General features: G+C 42.2%; 1 protein-coding gene across 3 annotated transcripts in view; it reads right to left on the bottom strand.

Moving 5' to 3' along the window:
* Positions 1-15,872: 15,872 nt before the first annotated feature.
* SREBF2 (sterol regulatory element binding transcription factor 2) overlaps positions 15,873-27,652 on the bottom strand; it is a 93,321-nt gene continuing 81,541 nt past the window's right edge. For 2 of the 3 annotated variants that reach the window (XM_073586641.1, XM_073586643.1), the window contains 3 exons: positions 26,513-26,698; positions 26,314-26,425; positions 15,873-22,628 (listed from right to left, as the gene is read on the bottom strand). In XM_073586641.1, coding sequence (XP_073442742.1) covers positions 22,408-22,628; positions 26,314-26,425; positions 26,513-26,698 — 519 coding nt within the window. In that variant the 3' untranslated portion in view covers positions 15,873-22,407. The remainder of the gene's footprint in view (positions 22,629-26,313; positions 26,426-26,512; positions 26,699-27,652) is intronic. The other variant, XM_073586642.1, reaches the window with a different exon arrangement.

Raw genomic sequence — 27,652 nt, 5'->3', positions numbered from 1 at the left:
TCTAGAAAATACCCATGGAGTCAAAATCAGCACTACACCTGTAGATAAATTCCCAAAGAGGTATAATTTCCAAAATTGGGTCACTTGAGGGGGGATTCTGCTCTTCTAGCAATTAGGGGCTCTGTATATGGAGTCCACAAACTCCTAGGAAAACTGCGTTCCAGGAATCAAATAACGCTCTGTTCCTCCTGAGTTTCTCCACATGGCTAAGTAGTACTGTACAGCCACATATAGGGCATTGCCACGTTCAGCAGAAATTGTGGGACAAATTTTGGTGCCATTTTTACCCACTTCTTGTGTGAAAATGTAAAATTTGGGGCTAAAACTAAATTTTGATGGTAAAATGTACCGTAGTTATTTTTTCTTCACTGATCAATGGTATAAAATTCTGTGACACATCTGTGGTGTCAATATGATCACTGCATCCCTAGATGGATTCATTGAGTAGTTTGTAAATGGGGTCACTTATGGGGGGGTTCTGGTGTTTTGGCACCTCATGGGCTCTCCCAGTGTGTCATGGCACCTGCAAACCCTAACAGTAAAATCTGGTGTTCGTTGCCTTCTGAGCTTTGCACTATGCCTGAAAACCATTTCCTGAATACATATAGGGTATTGGTGCACTCAGGAAAAAAAGGACCTCAGTTTGTTGTAAAAAAAATTTCCTATTAGCCCTTAGAAAAATTAAAAACTTGGTGCTAAAACAACATTTTTGTGAGGAAAATGTGATTTTATTATTTTTTACGGCTCAACGGTATAAACTTCTGTGACGCACCTGGGGTTTCAAGATGCTCACCACACATCTAGATACATTCCTTGAGAGGTCTATTTTCCAAAATGGGGTCACTTGTGGGTGGTTTCCACTGTATAGGAACATCAGGGGCTCTCCAAATGAGGGTTTAATGTGCTCACCACACATCTAGATCAGTTTCCTGGGGTGTCTAGTTTCCAAAATGGTGTCACTTGTGGGGGATTTTCACTGTTTAGACACATCAGGAACTCTCCAAACATGACATGGCGCTCGCCAATTGTTGCAGCAAATTTTGCATTCAAAAAGTCAAATGGCACTCCTTCCCTTCTGAGCTCTGTCGTGCACCCAAACAGTGGCTTTCTCCCCCATATAAGGTATTGGTGTACTCAGGAGAAATTGCACAACAAATTTTGGGTCATTTTTTCCTGTTCTTTTAAAAATAAAAAAAAATTGGATCTGAAGTAATTTTTTGGGGAAAAATAGTTAAATGTTAATTTTTTGCCCACATTTCAAAAATTCCTGTGACGCACCTGAAGGGTTAATAAACTTCTTTAATGTGATTTTAAGCATCTTCAGGGGTGCAGTTTTTAGAATGGTATCACTTTGGGTATTTTCTATCATATAGACCCCTCAAAGTGGCTTCAAGTGTGATGTAGTCCCTAAAAAAATGGTGTAAAAATGAAAGTTGGTCAACTTTTAACCCTTAACTTCCTAACAAAAAAAATTTTGGTTCCAAAATTGTGCTGACGTAAAGTAAACACGTGGGAAATGTTACTTATTAAGTATATTGTGTGACATATCTCTGTAATTTTAAGGGCATGAAAATTCAAAGTAGCACAATTGCTAAATGTTTGCCAAACTTCCATTTCTTTCACAAATAAACGCAAATCATATCAAATAAATTTTACCACTATCATGAAGTACAATATGTCATGGAAAAAAGTCTCAGAATCACATTGATCCATTGAAGCATTCCAGAGTTATTACCTCATAAAGGGACAGTGGTAAAACTTGGCCTGGTCATTAATATGCTGCATATTATATGCAAACTACCCTTGTGGGTTAAGGGGTTAAAGTGAATCTCTCAGTAGGACCAGCCTTCCTAAGCTGTCTATATGGGAATGTAAGTCATAGGAAGCTGAATAAAATAATACTTTGATAGCTGCAACCCAATGTTTTATTCAAGAGAAATCTACATTTTTCTTATATATAAATGAGCTGTTAACATCTAAGGGCCGAACACTGATCTCACTGAGAATCTGCCTCCAGAGATTATTTTACATGAAAAGAGGCGTTACCTGTGTGTGACACGTAGATTAAGAGAGCAGACTGTCAGTCATTACATGTCTCACACTGGTAACTCCCTATTTAGTTTAATACAATCTCTGGAGGCAGAATCTCGGTGAGATCAATGTCCGGCCCATAGATCTTAACAGCTCATTTATATATAAGAAAAATGCTGGTTTCTCTGGAATAAGACATCGGATTGCAGCTAACAAAGTGTCCTTTTATTCAGCTTCCTATGACCATAATTTTTCCCCTATGCTTGGTTAAAAAAAGTAACCATTACTGACTACCACATTTTTTGTTCTTGATTTCTTTTAGTGTTAAAGCCAGAAAGTTGCCATTTGAAATGACTTTAGTTTTGTGCCATGTCGGTGATCGGCTTTTTTTCTACAAAATTAACCTCTTTCTGCCATGTGACGTACTATCCCGTCCATGTGCCCTGGGACTTAATTTCCAGGGACGGGATAGTACGTCACAGCGATCAGCAGCACCCACGTGGTGAGCGCCGCTGATCGCGGCCAGTTGTCAGCTGTTTATCACAGCTGACACCCGGAACAATGTGTCAGGGGCGTCATGGACCGCCCCGACACGTTAACCCCTTGCACACCGCGATCAAACACGATCGCGGTGTACCGGGGGTTAAAGGGAAGCATCGGCAGGGAGGGGGCTCCCTCCGTGCTTCCCTGAGCCCCCCACAGCAGCGCAATGTGCAGCGCTGCTGCGGGGGGCTCCTTCCCTGCAGATCCCCAGATCCAAGATGGTGACGGGGACCTTCGGGGGCCTGCAGGGAGCTGGCTTCCTCATGCCTGCAAAGCGCAGGCAAGGAGGAAGCCTGCAGCACTGCCTGTGACAGGTCGCTGATCTGTCACAGTGATCTGTGATGTCCCACCCGGGACAACCTAATAAAGTTAAAAAAAAGTGTAAAAATATTTTTTTTAAAAATCACTAAATAAATTTAAAAAAAAAAAAAATTCCCTAATTCATTTTTTGGAAATTAAAAAAAAAAAAAAAAAGTACACATATTTGGTATCGCCGCGTCCGTAACGACCTGCCCTATAAAACTGTCCCATTAGTTAACCCCTTTAGAGAACCCCTTAAAAAATAAAAAACAAAGCAAAAAATAATATTTTATTATCATACCGCCGAACAAAAAGTGCAATAACGTGCGATCAAAAAGACGCATATAAATATCCATGGTACCGCTGAAAGCGTCATCTTGTCCCACAAAAAACGAGCCGCCATACAGCATCATCAGAGAAAAAATAAAGTTATAGCTCTCAGAATAAGGCGATGCAAAAATAATTATTTTTTATATAAAATTGTTTTTATTGCATAAAAGCGCCAAAACATAAAAAGACATAAATGAGGTATCGCTGTAACCGTACTGACCCAAAGAATAAAACCGCTTTATCAATTTTACCGCACTCGGAACGGTGTAAACGCACCACCCAAAAGAAATTCATGAAACGCTGGTTTTTGTTCATTCTGCGTCCCAAAAATCGGAATAAAAAGCGCTCAAAAAAGTCACGTACCCGAACATGATACCAATAAAAGCGTCAACTCGTCTCGCAAAAAATAAGACCTCACATGACTCAGTGGGTCAAAATACAGAAAAATTATAGCTCTCAATATGTGGTGATGCAAAAACTATTTTTACAATAAAGCGTCTTTTAGCGTGCGACAGCTGCCAAACATAAAAACCGCCATAAATAGTAAATCAAACCCCCCGTTATCACCCCCTTAGTTAGGGAAAAATAATAAAATTAAAAAAATTTATTTATTTCCATTTTCCCATTAGGGTTAGGGCTGAGATTAGGGTTAAGGGTGTGTTGGGGTTAGGGTTGGAGTTAGAATTGGGGGGTTTCCACTGTTTGGGCACATCAGGTGCTCTCCAAACGCAACGTGGCGTCTGATCTCAATTCCAGCCAATTCTGCGTTGAAAAAGTCAAATGGTGCTCCTTCCCTTCCAAGCTCTGCCATGTGCCCAAACAGTGTTTTACCCCCACATATAGGGTATCAGCATACTCAGGACAAATTGCAAAACAACTTTTGGGGTCCTTTTTCTCCTGTTGCCCTTAGGAAAATAAAAAGTTGGGGGCAAAAATATCATTTTTGAGGAAAAAAATATGATTTTTTTTATTTTCACGCCTGGGCGCTATAAACTTCTGTGAAGCACTTGGGGGTTCAAAGTGCTCACCACACATCTAGATAAGTTCCGTGGGGGGTCTAGTTCCCAAAATGGGGTCACTTGTGGGGAGTTTCAATAGTTTAGGCACATCAGAGGCTCTCCAAACGCACATGACACCCGCAGACCATTCCATCAAAGTCTGCATTCCAAAATGTCACTACTTCCCTTGCGAGCCCCGACGTGTGCCCATACAGTAGTTTTCTCCCACATATGGGGTATCGGTGTACTCAGGACAAATTGGACAACTTTTGGGGTCCATTTTCTCCTGGTACCCTTTGGAAAATAAAAAAATTGGGGATTAAATGATCATGTTTTTTTAGGATTTATTTTCACGCCCGGGCGTTATAAACTTCTTTGAAGCACTGGGGGGTTCAAAGTGCTCACCACACATCTAGGTAAGTTCCGTAGGGGGTCTAGTATCCAAAATGGGGTCACTCGTAGGGGGATTCCACTGTTTAGGTACATCAGGGGCTTTCCAAACACGACATGGTGTCCGATCTCTATTCCAGCCAAAAACGTCAAATGGCGCTGCTTCCCTTCCGAGCTCTGCCATGCGCCCAAATAGTCGTATACACCCACATATGGGGTATCAGCGTACTCAAGACAAATTGCACAATAACTTTTAGGGTCCTGTTACCCTTGGGAAAATAAAAATTGGGGGTGTAAAGATCATTTTTGTGGAAAAAATGATTTTTTAATTGTACCGCTGTACGTTATAAACTTCTGTGAAGCCCTTGTGGGTTCAAAGTTCTCACCACATATCTAGATAAGTTCCTTGGGGGGTCTAGTTTCCAAAATGGGGTCACTTGTGGGGGGTTTCCACTGTTTAGGTACATCAGGGGCTCTCCAAACGTGACATGGCATCCGATCTGAATTGCAGCCAATTTTGCATTGAAAAAGTCAAACGGCGCTCCTTCCCTTCTGAGCTCTGCCATGCGCCGAAACAGTGGTTACCCCCCACATATCAGGTATCAGCGTACTCAGGACAAATTGCACAATAGCTTTTCCAGTCCAATTTCTCCTGATACCCTTGGTAAAATAAAAAAAATTGAACCTGAAGTAATTTTTTTTGTGAAAAAAAGTTAAATGTTCATTTTTTTTTTTTTTAAATAGTCAAAAAATTCCTGTGAAGCAGCTGAAGGGTTAATAAGCTTGTTGAATGTGGTTTTGAGCACCTTCAGGGGTGCAGTTTTTAGAAAATTCCCAAAAGTGACACCATTCTATCATATAGACCCCTCAAAGTGGCTTCAAATGTGATGTGGTCTGTAAAAATAAAATGGTGTTGCAAAAATGAGAAATCGCTGGTCAACTTTTAACCCTTATAACTTCCTAACAAAAAAAAATTTTGGTTCCAAAATTGTGCTGATGTAAAGTAAACATGTGAGAAATGTTACTTATTAAGTTTTTTGTGTGCCATATCTCTGTGATTTAAGGGCATAAAAATTCAAAGTTGGAAAATTGCGAAATTTTCGCCAAATTTCCGTTTTTTTTTTCACAAATAAACGCAAGTTATATGAATGAAATTTTACCACTAACATGAAGTACAATATGTCATGGGAAAACAATGTCAGAATCACTGGGATCCATGTAAGCGTTCCAGAGTTATTACCTCATAAAGGGACAGTGGTCAGAATTGTAAAAATTGGCCCGGTCATGAACGTGCAAACCACTCTTGGGGGTTAAGGGGTTAAACAACTGAATGAAGATCCTCCAAGGCCGGTGATTCTATAATTTTTGCCAGGGGTTGTAGATGGCTTAGAAAGGGTGATACTACTGACAGATGCCCTTTAGTAATATTTGTTAAAATAATGATCAGATAGTCTATCTTTAAATTATTAGGGGTTTATGCCTTATACACCCACCAAAGCCTCTCCCACACACAATAAAAACCACTACACATAGACCAGTATTACCATAAGGCGGATTCGCTTGATTCCCATTTTTAAGAGCTTCAGATGGAAGCACAGTCAGAGCCGCTGACCTGTGCCAAAATGGTGGTGTGAACTTTACCTTAAGAGCACTAGTTTCACAATAAACATTCAGTGTAAACAGGCTCGCGACCATCCGATGATTGAGCAAAATGTTCAATTATTGGGTGAAATGATCGTTTGTGCAGTACAAAAAAAAAATCAGTCCTCGACAGCGCATCATCTCATGTAAGTAGGACTCCCACTGCTGAGAATCGTTGCAGCCTACGCACACTGAACAAACTACTACACATCACTCAGTGCACATCCTTAAGTGTGGTAAGCCTGTGAAAACAGTCCATTAAATGACCGCAGATCTGCAAATATTTTCCGAATGGCAGATGTTTAGTGCCACCAATTTAGCCATGTCATCTGAGCTTAAGTGTCACCATTTGTGTATTGTTTAGCGTCTATACCGGTCTTTGTGCATGTCTCTATATAAATCCAATACAAATTGTAATTCTACGGTCTGCATTCACACTTGTGCTTTGAACCAGGAGGAAGGGTTAAAACGATTTCTTACAGAACATCCAAAGATGAAAAAGTCACTAAATCCCTGGGATGTTTTTTATATTCATGTGCAATATTAATTATAAGCCGACCAGTGGGGGTCTGGGTATTGATAGACCCCACCAATAGCTCAAAGTATCCTCGCAATGCGCACACCTCACACAGATTACATTACGGATAGAAGACAAAACATAATAAAACACATCTCTCAAATAAGTAAAATGTACATATATCTTGCTAAAATTGGACCTTTAATATTTTTGGTAAATTCCTAATAAAACTAAATTTACATGCTGAATACGGTGATAATTGTATGGCATCGCATGCAACGGATTGGTCTACCTCAGGTCCAGGTGGAATATTTACCTGGCATCAGCTTCATTATTATATTCTAGTGTTACAGCCGCGCAGACAGTGTCAATTTATTCCCACTCTAATTGAATATATAGGTTAATTGTGGAAGGACCAAACGGATTCAAGTCTGAAAACGCATGGTCCACTGGCCTCAGCAGTATATGTGCTTTTTTTTTTTTTAACAAGCAATCCCTTGATTACACTGCCATTTGACCCTCAAAATCGTACAGGTAATTGTTTTCTTTAATTCTTTATTTTAAGTATATCATAGGAAAGATACAGACATGTCTTGAGTACAAGCATAGTACATAACAGCATATGTTACACCGACATGTAGGACAGAGGGTAAGGAAGGGGATGGGAAAACCGGGGGAGGTTAGGAAGGGAAGGTGGTGGAATGATTTAAGGCAAATGAAAGTCCAGATTCCAATGGGGTATGATAGGGGAGGGGAAAATAATAACTAGGTACAACAAAAACAAAAATAGGTGCACATAGCAGAGCAAATATGCAAACTTACAAAGTCAACAGGAGATAAATGCACAGGGGCCAGAGACACATGTATAATTACTCATCGGGATGAGGTTTTGCTGCTTTATTGACACATGAAATACATGTCAAGTCGGAATCGTGACAGAAAGAGTGCGGATAGGCTGACAACGGCCGTTTCGCGCTGTTAGGCTGGGGTCACACTAAACGACGCAAAATACGGTCCGTAGATTACAGGCGTAATACGGATGAATAACCTCTAAATAGTGCTCCGTAGGTCATCCGTAAGCCAGGTGCGGTCGCGTATTTTGCGCATGTGAGCATCCGTATGAAATCCGTATGGCATCCGTATGCAATCCGTATGGCGAGTTTTTCTCGCAGCCTTGCGAAATGGACATTTAACGGTTTTGAGGCCTGCTAACAATTTAAATCATTAGCCTGCACCCTATTTATACACTCAGGAACAGGTGGCTGCCTCCATTCTGTCCATTTGTGACCTTGCTTTCACGAGGTGTGTTGGTGTTCTTTGTGCAACATGGCAGAGGGTCTGAGTTTCAATACAACTGAGCAGGTTCTCTTCAACTGGCTTTTGTCACGGCGCTTTGGGCAACCATACCCAGTGATAGTGGATCCGCGGAGGAGGAGACGCATGTGGGTACATCCACTTTTGAGGCAACGACTCACAAGAGGTCATTTTCACTGCCTCTTTTCTTCTCTGCGGGAGCATCCAGTGAAATTTTACCAATACTGTCGCATGAGCATTTCCACATTTGATCGACTCTTGGAGACAGTGCGCCCTGGGATAACCTTTCAGGACACAAGGATGCGCCAAGCTATATCTGCAGAGGAGCGACTTCTACTCACAATACGGTATGTACTACACAACCACATTCTCTATGTTCATAATGTGTGGGCTAAAGTATGTTTTTTGGCCTTCTTGGACTAAGTTTAATGCCCTCATCTTACTCCAAATATGGTTCAACTTACACACCAGAATGTTAGGTCTAATATGTACTGCATATCACTTAGTCATTGTGCAACCAAATATGTGTGTGTTATTCTATCTTAATTCCTACCAAGTTTGGTCGCCATGTAACTGATGTTTTTTGACTTTCTGCATTCTAAAATTATCCATTTCTGTTGTTCTACAGCTTCCTGTCCACTGGCCTGTCTTATGCCGCCCTCCACCATGAGTTTCTCATTGGAAGATCTACTATTTCTGGCATAGTGAGGTCAACATGTACAGAAATCTGGACAAGACTCCATCAAGTCGTCATGCCCGAGCCCAGGATGAAAGACTGGTTGAGGATATCAAGGGACTTTGAGGAGGAATGCCAGTTTCATAATGGTATTGGGACCCTGGATGGCAAACATACACGGGTGCGTAAGCCGCCGAACTCTGGCTCCCAATTCTTCAATTATAAACAATACTTTTCTGTTATATTGTTGGCTCTGGTAGACCCTCAATACAAGTTTATAATTGTTGACATTGGGGCCTATGGAAGGACGGGAGACTCTAGAGTCTTCAATACTTCCATAATGGCTCGTCGGCTACGCACCAACCAGTTGGATCTACCACCACGCCAGCTACCAGGCTCCACTGAAGAATCAGTCCCTTATGTCCTTGTGGCAGATGAGGCGTTTCAGTTATCGCGCAATGTCATGAGGCCATATCCCCGGCGCAACCTTGACCACAGGCGCAGAATTTTTAACTTGCGCCTATCACGTGCTAGGCGACTGGTGGAGTGTTCCTTTGGCATTCTTTGTGCCAAATGGCGGGTACTCCAGTCTGCCATTCAGTTGAGTGAACAGAATGTTAATGAAGTTGTGAAAGCCTGTGTGGTTCTTCATAACTTCACCAGGATACATGATTGTTCCTCCTTCTGGTGTTGTGCGTAGGCCGGACAATGTGCGCAGGGTGAGACCACCTAGGAACCCTCAACGTAGACCACTCTCTGGCCTCAAAGTGCGTGATATTTTCACTAATTACTTTATCTCACCTGAGGGGGCAACTTCTTGGCAAGAGCATGCTGTGTCTATGTTATAATTTGTTTCTTTAAGTATGTCTAAATATATATAACTCAACCCCTTATGATTCTATGACTATTTCATTGCATTGGTTAGCGTATGTTAGTATGTTGACTGGGTTTTTGAGAAATCACAGAGACGTTAACTGTAGTAGACTAATTTTTAGTTTTGCCTTTTTGCTTTTTTTTTCTTAAAGGCAAACATAATATTGCCATATGAAAAGTTTGGCAATGGGCCAAAATGCCCTTTTTGCATTATAAAACTTTTTTGAAAAGTAACATTATATAACATAACACTAAAAAACATTAGGCAATAACAACATTGCTGCATGAGAATATTTCAATACAAAGGAAAAAAAAGAGGTGATCTCCATAACCAAAATTATTGCTAAAAGATAACACTCACATTTCTTCAGAATGTTTTCCAATCATATTAATATTCCACCATGACAGGCAAGGCTACCTCACGCCTTTCAGACAGATATTACATGTCTGTAGAACAGAGAATATTTAACCATGCTATACTGGTCAAGTGAAAGGATGAAAAAACAATACTCACTTGTTAAGACATAGAGAGAGCGTGATATTATGAAGGCTAGTCGCCTTGATTTGTTACTATAGATTGCTTACAAAAAAGGTGACTACTTCACTAAGGCCAGCACGCCTTTCCTAGGCCTTAGCAAGTGAGTAGTGTATTTTCATCCTTTGACTTTACAGTATAGCGCGGTTAAATATTCTCTTTTGGACAGACATGTAATATCTGTCTGAAAGGCGTGAGGTAGCCTTGCCTGTCATGATGGATTATTAATATGTTTGGAAAACATTGTGGAAAAATGTGAATGTTCAATTTTTTTACAAAGTTTGGTGATGGAGAACACCTGTTTTTTCCTTTGGATTTGTATTTGGAGCACCAGTCAAACCGCACTGGACATGTCCGGCCATCAGACTGATTGTGGCCACATACTTATAAATTCTCATAAGTAGGGGAAGGAGAACGTGTCCAACATCGCCCTGTGTGGGGCCATACTGATGCCCATGATGTGGGAATTGCCCTGCCTCCTGGGAATGTTGGGGGTACTGGCCAGAGTAATAATGGGGAGGGGCATCTTGTTGGCTGTGGTAGGCACGTGGCTCATACCCACCAATATAGCCATATCGACCCCAACCAGGTTGGGACCAGCCTCCAACACTGGGTGGGAACAAGTGGCCATATTGGTGGGGTTGGCTAGAGACTAACATCTGTGGCTGCTGAATTGAAGGTTGAGTAGTGGGAGGAAGGGGGTGAGGTGTAGGCCCACATATTTGAGGATCCTCAGATCCTGCTTGAGCTTGCATTTGTGGGGGGTGCCTAAGGCGCATGAGATTTCTTGGTGAAAGCTGCCACCTCTCAATATATTCAAATAATTCGTAGGGCGTATTGGGGTATGTGCAGGCATCAAGCAGGATCTGAAAGCATCCTCTAATACGGAGCCTGACCTCACGGGAAAGGGCACGGAGATAATTGGCCAGGCTGCGAGAGTATGCCTCCTCCCCATCATCAGTGTTTACTCTGGCTAAATAATTGAGGACCCCAGTGTCCACATTAGTGCGGATATCAGGGGCAGGTATTTGCCGTCTTCGGCTTCTTCCTCGCCAGGATGTGGCAGCAGGCTGAGGGGAGCCCCGGATGTGGCCAGTTGGGCTGCTGCTGCTATTGCCCTGATCCTCTGCTGGTGCTGATGCAGCAGCAGCACCAGATGGTCCTGGTGGTGGGCTTTGGGGAGCAGACAATGGAACATCCTGACTTGATTCCTCACCCCGGCTCCTAGTAGGGGGAGAAGATGAGCCAGCCACCTCTTCCCCTGCAGACCCAGGATCAATGATGGGGTCGGTTTCCGAGCCAGTGCCTCTGTCCGTAAGGTTGGACTGAGTTCTGTGAAGAAATAGAACAGAGCCAAAAATAAATACCTATTTTTGGCCCTGTAAAGTATCTGTGTAATGTGGTGTGAGGTATCTACTTACAGTCTCAGATCCAGAATTGGGGCGAGGAAGGAGAGGCGGTCGTAATATGTATATTTTCGTTTCACGTAGCCAGCATCCCCACTCCTGGACTGCTGCTGGCGTTCCCGGCGGTATTGGTCCCGGATGCTTCGCCAGCGTCTCATCACATCATCCACTGCAATGTGACAGGAAATAATGTCAAATTCACATATTTGATAGGTCACATTTTCTACCAGTAGTCTAGGCATGGGGCCTTCTGGGGTGTGCTTTCTACCCATGGTGGCATATCTATAATGGGCAGATATACAGGGTCTCTTTAGTTGATGTATCAAGTAGCTACACTTAATAATTTGTCTAGGAGGATGAGGAGCTTGTGGCCTAAACTGAAATTATGGCTGTGTGAAACCACATGTCACATCCAAATCTAACGGCCTCATGAGGGAAAAAAGTACAAGCACAGGAAGGGGGGTGCTGATTCTATATTCATTTTTTGTTGTGCGGTACTTTTACTCATTTTTTGGCTTGTACTTACGAAATTTCTGATGCTCCTCACGTGGCTGATCACCCAAGTCATGGAACATCTGCCTACATATACGCCTCCTTTCTTGCCCGGTTGGCATAATGGGCATCACATTGGTCCCATAGTTCGGGACGCTCCTGCACCAGGACTATTAACTTTACCACATTAATGTAAGTGGACGCCATGATGCTGCTGTACTTCGTGGAGGCGTACTTCCTGGATGTCTGGAGCGCTTTTTGAGCTCATTTGCATGTCTAGGCTTCCTGATGATGGATTGGCCCATTTCCTGTCACCAGCCAAAAGACCTGCGTATTTCTCGCAGGTCACACGTGTGGTCCGTGTGTAATCCGTATTTTTTGCGCACCCATAGACTTGCATTGGCGTACTATGGCCGTAGTACTCTGACAATCGCAGCATGCTGCGATTGGCACGGACCGTAGAATACGGATGAGAAACATACGGCTGGTGCGAGGTGCCCCATAGAGAATCATTGGTCCGTGTCTAATGCGTGTTTTTAGCGCCTCACACTCGTCCGTATTCCTCGCCAGTGTGACCCGGCCTTAAAGCGCTTCTAATGGACCCGTAAAAAGCGCTGTAACAGCGCGAAACGGCCGTTGTCAGCCTATCCGCACTCTTTCTGTCACGATCCCGACTTGACATGTATTTCATGGTCAATAAAGCAGCAAAAACTCATCCCGATGAGTGCGACCCTTTTTTTCTTCATGGAATTCAAGATTTGATTACTACGAGGTCAAGCACCCGGGAACTTTGATATATTCCTTCTGCCAGCCACACACCGCCAGTATAAGCACGGTAACAGCGGTGCCGCCCGCTTTTTCTTATATTGAGTAAACATGTATAATTACATTAAATAAGTAACAAGCGGGGGAGATCGCTCATGTTAAGCCTCATCAGTATCCTGTACCTATATAAGTGAAACCCCTACGTTGGGGTTGAGACTTGTGATTGTTTCCAGGGAGCCCAAATTTTGTTATAAATTTCATGGGTGTTTCCCAGCTGGTGAGTTCTTCAAGGCAGGAAATTTGAATCCCCTTAGAGGCCCATTCCCACAAAGTGGGAGGAGACTTATCTTTCCAATGTATGGCTATTAAATGTTTTGCCGCACTGAACGGTAGTGGGAGAAGACCGTGTCTCGATGGTTTAAAACTCTTGGATGGGCATGATAGATGAGCTTCAGCAGCCTGTAGATCAGAATCGATAAGCCATAATTTTTTATGTTCAAAATTAATGCCGGACCAAAAATAGCTGAGTATTGAGCAATCCCAAAAAATGTGAGTATGATCACCTCTGTTTATGATCTCTCCAGCAATCGTTGGTGTCAGCTAAACCCATATGATGAAGTTTGGCCGGAGTCATATGCTATCTAGTTAGGATTTTATAAGAATTTTCCTGGCGTAGAATAAATCTAGAAAAAATATGCGCATTAAGATTTTAGCAATCTGCACTTTCGAGAAACTAATAAGTTCTGACTCCCAGGAATATATGAAAGAGGGTTTAAACTTAGGGGGAAGGATGATAAGGCTGGAATATAGACAGGAGATAAGTTTTAATCTCAGAGGTGGTAATTTAGTCAGCACATCTAGCCAGGACCAGTTAGATTTAGATGGGTATTGTGGCCAAAATTGGCAAAGTAACTGCCTAACATGGCAGCTGAAGGAAGTTTTTAGGTTGTGCCAGAGTATTACTAGGCCTATTATCATTCTCCAAAATCTTATTGTCATAGAAACTGTTTAATGTTTCCTTAGGTAGCGCAATCCAAAGGTGGTAAGGATCATTAAAACTAGGATCTATGAGATATGGTATGGAGCCAATAGGCGTCATTGTGGATGGAAAATAGGCAGACGGAACATCATTGAATGTTTAATCCGAAGAATAGCCGAGAGGATTCCATCTAGCTTAAAAGTGTCAGGGGGTTTCGCTCGGGACCATAAATATGGCACCCCTTTAGCCCCTAGTAGGATCAAATCAATCTCATGATTGAAAACCATCCTCAGCCATCAGTCCAAATGTATAGTTTTATAATAGATATAAGGATCAGGGACTCCCAGACCTCCCGAGGAGTTCGGGTATGAAAGGAACTTAAGAGGCAATTTTTTCTGTTTCCATAGGAATCTAGACATTAAGAGCTTTAAGGATTTGAAAAAAAAGGTTTGGGGCACTTTTATGTGAATCATGTTCATAGTATACATTGTGCAGGTAATTGTAATGGTCATGTCTTCCAAAGGTAAGTGACTGCTTTACATTTAGTCCACAATGGCTGATTGCTGCTGAGGTTTTTGTCAGTGTCGTAGGCTTACCACAGCTGTGATCTGGCATAAAGAATGAGAATCTACAATGGTGCCAGCACAGTACCTTTCAAGAAATTTGTGGCGAACTCACATGTGTGATACCACAGTTAACTGTGCTCAATCATTAAAAGAGAAAGGAATTAAAAGTCCCCCCCCAATTCAATAATTAACACAGCAAAAAAGGGTCTTTGATGCGGGTTGTGAGCTTGTCTATTTTGGGCAAAATATCGACCAATAATTCATAACATATATATCAATGTTGGCCATGTAAACGGGAGGGGGGGGGGTCTGTCCTCATGGGGTGCACTTATATAGTACTGGGCATCCTGCCTAATCTAATAGTATGGACATCACTAATAGGCTGTAAGCCAGACACCAAGCACTACATGTGTGACCTGCGCCTTGAACAAACGCTTTTTGTGTGCAATTCTAATACTAAGCAATCACCCCCTCCATGAATTGGTAGGTATGCTAGCTGATGTTTCATCAGTATTTTGCCCGTGTTGCATCCAACTTTATCAATAGGGGTTGCATCCTGATAGTGCATTAGTTTTTGTGCTTTATGCTGGAAAATATGGCTGCCTTTTCTGGCATGTTATATTTAGGCTCCTGTGAGCGGCCTCTGTGGCCTAAACATGCTATAATAGCCTGTAGCATCTCCAGACAGGTTATCATTGGTCCGCAATTGTAAAGGAAGCCGACAGCAGTGGATCTTGATGATTTCTGTGCCCAGCTACATGCAGTGTAGCGTGGCAGAACATTTCTCAGACAATTATAAATAACATCTTGAATTCAGAGAAGGCGTGTATTTTTATGCATGCCATTCATATTAAATACTGAAAATACTTGTTTTAAAAATTGTGTTTTTTCATTATTTACATACCATTTCCATGTCTATTCCTTTAATGATTTTTATTTTTCCACTATTGTGTGTTGCAATATCAATGCTGAGGAGTGCATTTCTTAATACATGTTCTGACTGAAGACTAGGTGCGTCCACCAGTGTTACTACTAGCCTCAGATAGTGTTGGCCAGGATATTAAAGAGTATCTAAAGGATCTTTCATATTTGACAGTCACTTTAATTGACTGCAGGTCGGTGGGAAAGGGGATCAAGGCTCTTAGACCCTCAACGATTGCTCAATAGACCCCATAACTGTGAGCGGCTCAGCAAATAGGAGTGCAGAGCTCCTGTCTGAACGCGCCCTAAGACCAGAGTGTGGATTCAATAGAAAGCGGAGAATACAAAGCCTGTGCTTTCTTTGAATCTGTACCCCACTCTAAACTCCTGTCTGCCAAGATGCACCCTGTCTGGGGTCTATTGAATAATGGAGGGGGGTCTTAGGACCTTTCTGCAGGCAACTGATATGCTTGTCAAATAAATAACATCCAAAGTTGAGTTACACCCTTAACTTTTTTTTTTTTTTTTTCAGATTTAGCGAGTGCATGGCAAGAGAAAAAAAAATAAAAGCAATAGAAAAAAAATCCACAATAGATTTCTTGGCAAAAAGTGTATTTTATTCTACTTAAAATAGAAACAAAATGTTTTACTTTTCTTTCCACACTTTGCAAATAACCTGTAATTTAAGAATATATTTACCATAACACAGTATTGCTATTTTTATTATACAATTCATAGATATGTACAAACTTACCAAAAGAACAAGAAATGTCCATAATGTTACATTATAGGTTAAAGGCAAAATGAATAACGTCGTATAAACAAGTGAAAGCAATGCTTTTGCTTTTCCGGATATATTAGAGAACTGTATATCTAGCCGTTTTCCAATATGCTGCCATAAGTAAGGGGGTCTGTCAATGGGATATATACACAGGATGATGTCAGACCTATATCATATTGCTGGATCCATAGGTGAGCTCTGCTGTGTCTGAAACACTACTCGTTAGTAACATTTTGAAGAAGTGTACGGTATTTATACCAAAAAAGTGGATACAAAGTAGCTATACAGATTCAATGCTTTCAAGTCAAACTCGCTTTCTGTAAAAAGTGAAAAATACAACCTGAATAGTAATAGAAAAGGAAAGTTTAGAAAGCCGCACCAATACTTGGAAAAATTTGTATCAAATTGCTTTGTTCAAAAGAGAGACAATACACAATAAATATATAAATTTGCAAAGTACAGTATAAAAAAAAAAAACACACCTAACCATGGTGAAAGACAGCAGAGAATGGTTGCCACGGCTCTAGAAATGAGGCCAGTTAAAGGGATCAAGCACACTGCCGTAATGCAGCTCTGTACGGCCAGTAAAATATGGCTCCTATGGAATTCTGCGGACTGTACCTCCATTTGCTTCAGGTTCCAAAGGATGGCATTTTTTTATTCACATGGAATCAAACAGAAAAAATGTGGCTTGCTTAATGACACAATAAGGAGAGATTGTTTTGCTAAAAGAACGAACAAGAGGTGCCACAGAGACTACGGATAGTGTGGCCAAAAGCTTTGAGATAGACACAAATTTTTGTTTTTTCACAATGTTTGCTGCTTAAATTCTTATAGAGGCAATTTTCACAAAATCTAGATTGTTATGAGGAGTGATCGAATGAATTGCAAAGTCATTCCTTACCATGAAAATTAACTTTAATCACAAAAACCACAATTCCACCGAACGACACATGATCTTTTTGATAGCTCAAGATAAAATGTTAACAAGGTCAAGGAATCAAAATGGCTTTACAGGCAAGGACATTGCCACTTGTAAGATTGCCTGTAATTCAACAAGACCTTCAAGGAGAGAAGTTCTAATGACCCTGGAGCAATTTGGTAATGAACAATGCTTTTTCATCATGATGGAGTTTATGCCACAAGTCAAAAGTGATAACCAAGTGGCTCGGTGAATATTGACATTTTGGGTCCATGGTCAGCAAACTCTCCAGAGCTCAATCACAGATAAAATTGTGGTCAACCTTAAAAAACAAGAGGGCAAACAAAAGCACAGAAATTGCGATAAGTTCCAAGCACTGGTTAAGCGAAGAATGTGTTGCCATCATCCAGGGTTTGGCCTCATGTCTTGAAAAATAAGGGGCAAAATTGTAAATAGAAACTTGATGCATTTGTTAAAAGTGTAAAAACCTATGAAAAGCGTAAATTAGACTTTAGCAACCATATAAACCTCTGACCAAAAGAAGTAAAGACAGCGAAGCAGGAAACTTTGTGAAAAAACAAAATGTGAGTCAAAACCATTGGCCTTGACTGTCTACTTCAGCTATGTCTCCCAACTAGACATGGACACTCAACTTGGCCCGGTGTTCAGGCTCTCTCTTTGGCGAGGGTGTAGTATACTTTTGAGTCTAAAGTACAGGAGTATTGGGAGTTCGAATTCAACCTGCGAGATGTTCATCGCCCCCGTCATCACATTAGATGAGCAAAATCGGTGGGTTCTAATCAATCACCAGTTTTAGACTAACAAGCAATTTTTTAGCTTGATGGACTACAACTATCAGCGGGTATTTTGAATGTTGTCCATGTAACAGGTCTACAAGCTGCACGACTCCAAGCACAATAATACATGGTAGTTACAAGGACCAAGGATATACCATCAACTAACATATATATATTGCTCCCACTGAAATAACATGGCAATAAAGGCTTTGAAATGGTAAGAACTGTGGTTTCATCTCAACCATGACCGGATCACAATCAGATCCATACCAACAGCAGCATTCTATGTTCTTTCGAAAGATGAAGAACAAGAAGTCCTGACGTGTCATGTCACAAAGTATGGTGAATGTGTCACTGAAGGTGTAAAGCACTGGATATGTCAGGGGAAGCCACAGCCAGACAGTTTCCCTGTAGCACATGGTGGCCCATCAGATGAATCCCATGGGTTTGGTTCTCCAGAGTGAGAGCGGCTTCTTGTATGTCTACCTCTCAGGTCTAGGTCACAAAATCTTGACCAGTCTGCACCTTAATCATTATGATGCGGTCGTTGGATCGAGTCATTAAACCGAGGTCAGTGCAGTTGCAGTCAGTCATAACACAGGTGCAAAAATAAACCCATAATACACTTAAGTGAAACTGAAGACCGAGTACAATAAAGCATGGTCAGACTATTCTCTTGATACATGTCAGATATGATGAAAGCTTTTTCCATAATATAAAGCGAGTTTGGTAAAATGCGCTATTTAGAAAACAATTATTATGCATTTATATAGCGCCATTTATTCCTTGGCGCTTTACATGTGAAAAGGGGAAATATAGACAAGTATAATAAACATGTGTAAGACAAGGGACACACAAGTACATAAGGAGAGGGGACCCTGCCCGCGAGGGCTCACAGTCTACAGGATAGTTTTTAATACCAAATATAACCAAAGAAAACCATGTAATTGCTAAAAAGTGGTACACATAGGAAAATCCTTAAACTTCTACTGCTGAACATACAAGAAATAAATATGCAAAATATACACATGCTTTGCCAAATGCCTACACATTCATGTAGAAATTACAAAAAATATATACTCATATACAGGTATCAGCCTACAGGTTTCTATTTGTACAAACAAGCAACTTTCAGGTTTATTTTACAACGTTTTACTTCTTATGAATATTAACAATGATAATGATCCGAAAATGCAACAAGCCTATAAAAAAAATTAGAGCTGGACATGTACACGTGTATTATATACCTATACATGTTGGTCCTGTAGCATTTGGAGGTGGAAAATGAATTCTTGTTGATGACGAACTAACCAATGTGGCATAATGTGAATGGAGGAGAGAGAGCAAACGTTACCATTTCTGTGCAACCCCGGAAGAAGCAGGAAACCATTCATTTATAGTAACACTTCCATAATAAACTGTTATTGCAGTGCACGGTGGCTATGCAGATACTGGAAATATTAGCGGTGGCAATTTCATCTTCTAGTGCATTAAGTGGACAGTGTGCGCCCCTCCGGAAGAATACGTGAGCTACCATGAGGGGTGCTGAACTGGTCAGTGTCCTGTGTAGAACTGAAGTTGCTTTTTCTATTCAACCCTATAGTTCGTGACTCATAGGAATGACTATAGACAATGGCTTCCAGTCCAAATTTAGGACACTTTTGTACGTGTCCTGTAAGAAGGGGCAGGGAGAGAATGTCGTTCTCTTCTCATTAATTTGTTTTAGAAAAAAACTGGATGAAATGTTATATCATATCGAAAGTTCATTCATGTCCCACTGCTCCTGGCTACGGCTTTACCCATGTACTGGCCGCACTGTGCGACTTGTCTAGGTTCTCAGAAGCAAATACAAAGAGCAGCCCCTGCCCGGCCATCTACAGTCAGTACCATGAGGATAACTAGAGGGCTCCTGAACAAGCACAGAAAAGCAAGCAAATATGGTGCGTTCCGAGTGCTGCTCCACCACCGCATACAGTGTTTCTGGGAACATACGAGTAGCATCTAGGACAGGGGTGGGGAACCTCAGGCCCCAGGGCCATTTACGGCCCTTAATGACCTTTTATCCGGCCCCCGGGCAGATTCTCAGGGACTGCAGTGCTTTGGCTACCACCAGCTCCTTAATTTCTTCTTGCTCTGTGAGCATACACACGCAGTGTTCACTATTGAACACTGAAGGGCATGCAGTGAAGATTACATCCTGACACCAGTGCCAGAGTCAGGATGTACTTTGTGCGCGAAGTTTGTACAGCCCCCGAAGGATGGTATAAATATCAAAATGGCCCTTGGCAGAAAAAAGATTCCTCACCCCTGGTCTAAGAGAAGGTGGCCATGCTGTAAGTATCCATCTATGCATTGTGTAGGCAGCGTAACCTCCTAAATCCTAGCTGTATGCTCCAGCACAGGTAGAATGCTTTAGGCTCCGATACTCTACTGAAACATTTAGAATGAGAGGACCAATACAAGATCTTCTTGAAGAGAGCGATTTCTAAAATGGGAGCGAAAAAGGAAATTGCCAGGAGGATCTACAAATTGTCCACATAAAAGGCACTTGCACCTTAAATGGGGAAAGCTACAGCAAAAAGCATGCAGTGCCAACCCTGTTCTCTGCTAAGCCTTTAAGTCTGGTGGTGTACTATTAGATATTCCAAACTTAAAGGGGGCGTCTCAAGTTCTTAAATTGTTAAGATTGCAAGAGTGCTTGTGAAATCCAGCAACTAGGCATTTTCTCTATTGAAAATCCTCAGTTCTCAGGAATAGAGGGATTCCTAATTCTATAGTGTCCGGCTCATTGCCTAGGTTACCGACCACCCTGCAGTATAAGAGTGACCAGTTACCTAGGTAAGGAGGGCGATAGGCTAGAGCAGTGTCTCCCAAATTCCAGTCCTCACGGCCCCCAACATGTCACGTTTTCAGGATTTCCTCAGTATTTCACAGGTGATGGAAGAATCATCAAGGCATCAGGAATTCTCTCACGAGTAAGGCTGTGTTAACACATCGCGTATTTTTCGCGACGGTTTTTAACGTGCGATTTTGCCACGAAAACGTAAAAAAACAGCATCCCATGCAATCCTATGGGATTCCGCAATGCTGTGCTAATGCAGCGGATTTTCCCACGGCGGAATCGCATCGCAGAAAAATCCGCAGCATGCTCATTATTTTGCGGAATCGCTGCAATTTCGCCCACATAGGAATGCATTGTTCTGCTTACTTTCCGCATGTGGCTGTGCCTACAATGTGAAAAATAAGCAGAACATTTGCGGATGGTACCCACGGTCCGGAAGAGAGGAGACTGTCCTCCGGGCTCGGGGTACCATATCCCTGTAAAAAATAGAATTAAAATGAAAAAAATTGGGTTATATTCACCTTCCGATGTCCCGCGCAGCGTCCCCAGGCTTCAGCGATACACGCGGCAGCTCCCGCTCCCAGTGATGCATTGCGATAATGACCTTTGCTGATGTCACTGTCTCGCGATACTGTAGCGGTCTCGCAAGACCGCAACATCATCAAAGGTCATTGCTGCTATGCATCACTGGGAACGGGACCTGCCGGGAGCATCGTGGAGGCCTGGGGAAGCTGCGCGGGACGCCAGAAGGTGAATATAACCTGATTTATTTTTTTTAAATTATTTTTAACATTAGATCTTTTTACTATTGATGCTTCATAGGCAGCCTCAATAGTAAAAAGTTGGTCACACTCGTCAAACACTGTTTGGCGAGTGTGACCAACCTGTCAATCAGTTCTCCAAGCGATGCTACAGATCACTTGAAAAACGGTAGCATTCTGCAAGCCAATTACGCTTGCAAATCGCTAGTTTTTCCACGGGAAAATCGCGGGAATTTAAAATGCGATTTTCCCGCGGAATGGAATTCTGGAATTCCGGAATTCCCGCTACGTGTGAACTTAGCCAAACACTATGGAAATCCTGAAAACATGACTTGTTGAGGTCTGTGAGGACTGGAGTTTGGGAACCACTGGACTAGAGGAAAGAGAGAGGAAGAAACAACATGAGAAGACTCCTCGTAGGGACTACAGGAGAACCTACGGCTCATGTAGAGTCGACCTGCTGTGCATATGTTCAGGCTTTTCATCGTCTTACTTGCTTTATGTCTTTTATTCAGATTAATGAAACAGCTTAAAAAGGGACCTGACCATTCTACGGGCAGAAGACGATAAGTAGTTTATAAATACTCGTCCAAAAAATAATGCTGGGGGTAAAGTCGCAAAAAATGAATTTACAGACGTCAAGAAAAAAAAAAAACGCTTCAGGAAAAAACACCGCCAGTGTTTTCCTGAAGCATCTTCCACTTGAAAAATTTTGGTTGCCCTGGGTTTTAAAGACATTTTGTGTATGTACCCTCCAGATAATCCAGATGTACAATTGGCTTGCACTGAAAAGTGCTACGGGGGGCTAAATCACAGAGATCAGAGCTGTATATTCTATCATCGTAGGCCGACATAATGCAAGTCTGATGAGAATGCAACTGACAAATAATGTATCAGATGATGCAGCTGATGATCGTCCCTTCCTGAAGAATATTTTTAACACAGAGTTTCTCAATGGGGCATTATTGGTATTTACTCATGGATGATGTTCAGTAGTTGATGCCAGACCAAAAGAAAGCAGCGGGTCTCAAGAAGCTGCCATGGCCGTGCCCCCACTGAGCTTAACCATCATCTGCTGGCAATCGTGGTATGAGCGCCTATCGCCCACCTTCTCCAAAGTCCGTGCAGCCTCAGCTAACATTACTGCCCTCTGGCCGGGAGAAGATAAAAACGATAGTGGGAGGTGGCGGCACGCCAGGAGGATGGCGGTAGCTCTCTCTCTCTGTCCTGGTAATGATTCAAGGTCATCTGGAAGTGGAAAAAAAGCAAAACCTAAGCATGCATATTGTAATTTCAGTAAAATGCCAACAAATTAGACATGAGACTTAAGGCAAAGTGTCCTCAGAAAATTACCTACTATTTAAAGACAGGGCTCCCGTACCGTTGTTGTGACATGAGACCCCGGCGCCCATCAGCGCCGTCATCACTATCTCCGTCTCCTGTCGAATTGAACATGAAGAGGAAGTGATAGATCAGCTGCAACCTGGACTTCCTCTTCATGTTCGATTTGTCCGAAGGCGGAGATAGTGATGACGGTGCTGATGGGCGCCGGGGGTCACAACAGCCGCACTATAACCCCAGGACCGCGAGGGTTGACACGGCTGGAATGGTGCCAGCACAGGAGTAGAGTATAGGTTTTTTTATTTTATTGGGGCCAAACATTTAGATCAAGAAGTGGTATGCTGACCAAGGGAATCAAGGAGGACATACAAATCGTTACGGACCTTGCAGATATGGTGACCAAGGGAATCCTTGGTCACCATATCTGCAAGGTCCGTAACGATTTGTATGTCCTCCTTGATTCATATTAGCGGTCATCATGAGACATTTTTAGGTCACCACCTATGGCAATTTTATATATGGTTTACCATTATCTGTATATCAAATTAATTGTAACCTATTGATTGGCTTTAATTTAATTCTGAAAATTTATGTTTGTTTTCACTTGTCTTCTAGCGTTGTTTAAAAAAATACCTAGACGAGGTCGAAAGTCACACAGGCTATTTGTTCTCTTCTTCAACCTTAGTGGATTGTTTGTGGTGTAAATTTTGTTCAACTATTAAAAATGTTTTTTCTTTCTTCAAATAAATGAGTGTCTGGCTGGTTTTAACCTTCACTTCCGGTCAGGAGACGCCGCACGTAGACCGGAATTAATGGCGATAGTAAGTATAAAAAAAGAGCACCAGAGAAGGGATGTGTGCGCCCCCTGACGTACGTTGTAGTGGGCACACCCCCCCTGGACCCCTTCCAGGATCTGCGCACTCTGCATTTGATCAAAAGAGAATTATGCTATTTACCACTATGGTAACTGTTACGGGTATATTATGAAATTCCATAAGCTCTATACTTGATATAGGGGAGCTGCGCACTCTACACTTTATTTATGGGCAATTATTGTACTAGTCACCATTGTTAATTTCTGTATGGATCTACCATGAGCCTTATATTTATCACATAGCGCTAATATTGTGCAGCATTGTATTTATAGCGCAGACCACAATATGTGATGCATCAATGGATTATTTACATGCGCATTAGTTGTTTACTACTCATTATCATCCCTGGTTGGTGCCCTTATGGGGTGGGTGTGCCCCTTTTTTCAGTGGCATTTGTGCTGAATTTTGGTGTAGATGTATTATTTCCCATTCGAATAGTCTACTTATTTCAATTTTTTAATGAATCCTTTTTGATATAATAAAGTTTATATTTTCAAACGTTGGACTTGTACATCATTGCTTCCTAAGAGTAGCTGGTTTTCTCCTGACTGCTCCAGTAGCTGATCTGCTCCTCCTCTCTTCACAGTGACTTTTGCACATGCTCAATAGATGCTTCAACACAAAAGATAAGGTCAGAGCCTGTCTATTGCTACATGTGAATTTCCTGAAAGAACAGGAAGTACAAGCCTAGTAAAACCCCAGAGGACAGTTTAAACATTTCTAATTTTTAACACGAGTCAAAAAAATAAATTGCCAAAATAAAAAACATATGTAAATACATTTAAAAACATAAAAATCTGATTTAAACAATGAGTTATTGTCTGATGACACATTTCCTTTATAGCGAATCTGTCACCAGATTTCTTAATCCAAATCTATCTGATCCATAAATTCTTAAACTGGTATGAGACTGGATGAAAATCCAAGTTAAAATGGCCGCATAATCCTTTTTGAAAGTTTCCTGACCTGATACAAAAGTGAGCTGGATAAAATGTTGACTTTATTTTCAGAACACCACAGCCATTGTGACATGCATTTTGAAAGTACGGTATATACTCTCGTATAAGCCGAGATTTTTAGCCCATTTTTTTTTTTACTGAAATTCCCCCTCTTAGCTTATACGCGAGTCATATACTGGGGGTGGGCGGGGGAGGGGGAGCGCGGGGTGTCAGAGACCATACTCACCCGTCCTGGCACAGTCTCTGCAGCCCCTGCGCATATTCATGAGTTTAATGAGCGGTACCACGTGACCGCTGAACGCAGGAAGAAGACAACCGAGGGAGAAGCAGGGGCTGCAGAGAAGACAGTGCACCAGGAGGGGGTGAGTATGACTGGGGAAGAGCAATATTCACCCGTCCCCCTTCCTTCGCCGTGCACTGCTGTGTCTCCGGGTCCTCCTGCTGTGACGTTCAGCAGAGGGAGCAATGACGTAGTCAGTGTGCGCCCTCTGCTGTCACTGCAGAGACCCGGGAGACAGAGCGGTGGACAGCGATGGAACAGGGACTATATCGCCAGTGTCGGGGACTCAGGACACTGGTACCTGGCCCCCAGCGACGGAGAGGCGAGTATGTCATTTTTTATTTATTTTTTTTTTAATTGCAGAAGCGGCAGCAGCAAATAAGGGGTATTTATGGAGCATCTTAAGGGGCAGCACTAACCCTTGTGCAGCAGCATATTATGGGGGTATTTATGGAGCATCTTATGGGGTAGCATTAACCCTTGTGCGGCAGCATATGGTTTTTTTTCCTATGGACCACCATTAACCCTCGGCTTATACATGAGTCAATAAGTTTTCCCAGTTTTTAGTGGCAAAATTAGGGGGGGTGGTGTTCGGCTTATAAATGAGTATATACGGTAAGTACACTAACTTCATCGGGTCTAAAGGATCTATTTAACACTGCATGCAAATGTGAAAGTTACTGATAAATCTGCTTTAAGGATGTTCACATTGATTACACTAGATAATTCATGTTTTCCTGTGCAGCATTGTTAGCCAAACCCTTATTACAATACATTTTACAGATCACCAAAGTCATCAATGCAAATAAGTAGCACGCTGCAGACAATTTTACAAGCTGGTATGAAAATGGGAATCGGGAACCTAAAGTCACTACGATCAAAACCATGGCAGTGACCTCCTCACCCCAAATCCAAATCACACTTTGTTATCAGCATGAAAAAGGACCTCCAAGATTCTTAACCATCAGGGTCCTTTCTGCTCTGGTGACTTTGGAGCATTTTTGCAGTGGCTTTTCCTACGGCAATAACGCTGTTTTTTACAGCACCGACAGTAAATTCAATTTCAGAAATCTCATGCCCACATTTGTTTTTTTTTTTTCTTTTTCCTTGCACTTTTTATGCTGCTGGATATTTTTTTTTAATCTGCAGAAGGTCAATTCTTACAGTAATTTTAGTAATTTTCAACTTTTCTAACGAATGGTCAAAAATGCAAGTAAAAAAAAAAATTGCGGGAAGAAAATGCACATATTTTGGACGTTTTTCCTGCAGAAGAAAACACGCTACAAAAATGCCATGTGTGAACATTCCCCTACACTGATCTGCATACCTGACCATGTACTGCCCTTTCATTCATTTGCAAGATTGAGATTTCTGAGCGTGTGCACGTACCCATTTCTCATACCCACAGATGGGGGGTGCGGTTATTATGGCCATCTAGCTAAACAATTATGGAAGGGTGTAATGAGATGAGGAAATACCTGGCTTACTGGTATTTGGGGGGCGCTTCTGAAGGCTGTGCTGCAATAACTGGTGTGTACGAGTGGGACTTGCTCCAGCCATAAGACGGACTGTGGCTTCATGCAGGAACAACTAAAATAGAACAAGTTTCAGTTAGAGACTTCAAAATATGAAATAATTCCTGTCATTCTGATACACCACCACTGTGATTGGGCATACCTTGCATTGTGCAGGTTTAAAGGTGAGGGCCAACCTGCGGAGGCTGCTGAGGTCTCTTTGGAATCCGGTCAGTACAGACGTGGAAGCGTGAGCCGCATCTCCTGACGCTGGGGTGGAACAGGCCTGCTTCTGCCACAATGAGGTCCTCATGGAGAGCAGAAGGTCACACAGCAGGAGCTGGAGAACCTAGAAAAATTACCACTGCATCAAAACACAGGTACGACCACACCAACCTATATGCCCCATCACAGTATATGGAGGTCATAAGGACCCAAGGTAACCCCTTCCAACTCAATGTACTGGAAACCAAATTTCAAGTGCACAAAAAAAAAAAAATCCCCAAAACAATTACGCAACTGTTTTGGGATTTTTGTTTCTATAGCATCCATTGATAGGTAACTACACTGCTCAAAAAAAGGGAACACAAACTACAGAATATAACTCCAAGTAAATCAATCTTCTGTGAAATCACACTGTCCACTTAGGAAGCAACACTGATTGACAATCAATTTCACATGCTGTTGTGCAAATGGAATAGACAACAGATGGAAATTATTGGCAATTATCAAGACACCCGCAATAAAGGAGTGGTTCTGCAGGAGGGGACCACAGACCACATCTCAGTACCAATGCTTCCTGGCTGATGTTTTGGTCACTTTTGAATGTTGGTTGTGGAACAGGAGGAGCACTGCCAGAGCCCTGCAAAATGACTTCTAGTAGGCCACAAATGTGCATGTGTCTGCACAAACTATTATAAACTGACTCCATGAGGATGATCTGAGTGCCCAAAGTCCACAGAAGGGGGTTGTGCTCACAGCCCAACACCGTGCGGCCCTCCAAAGAAATGCAACCCCACACCATTACTGACCCACTGACAAACCAGTCATGCTGAAGGATGCTGCAGGCAGATCGCTCAACAGGGTGTCTCCAGACTCTGTCACATGTGCTCAGTGTGAACCTACTTTCATCTGTCAAGAGCACAGGACGTCCGTGGCAAATTTGCCAATCCTGGTGTTCTGTGGCAAATGCCAAGCATCCTGCACGGTGTTGGGCTGTGAGCACAATCCCCATCTGTGGACGTCGGGCCCCCAGACCATCCTCATGGAGTCAGTTTCTAACCGTTTGTGCAGACACATGAAC

The sequence above is a fragment of the Dendrobates tinctorius genome, unplaced genomic scaffold (genome assembly GCF_039654945.1).
Source record: "Dendrobates tinctorius isolate UK_male_01 unplaced genomic scaffold, ASM3965494v1 ptg000094l, whole genome shotgun sequence".
Classification (NCBI taxonomy): domain Eukaryota; kingdom Metazoa; phylum Chordata; class Amphibia; order Anura; family Dendrobatidae; genus Dendrobates; species Dendrobates tinctorius.
This window is presented reverse-complemented; position numbering and strand designations above follow the sequence as displayed.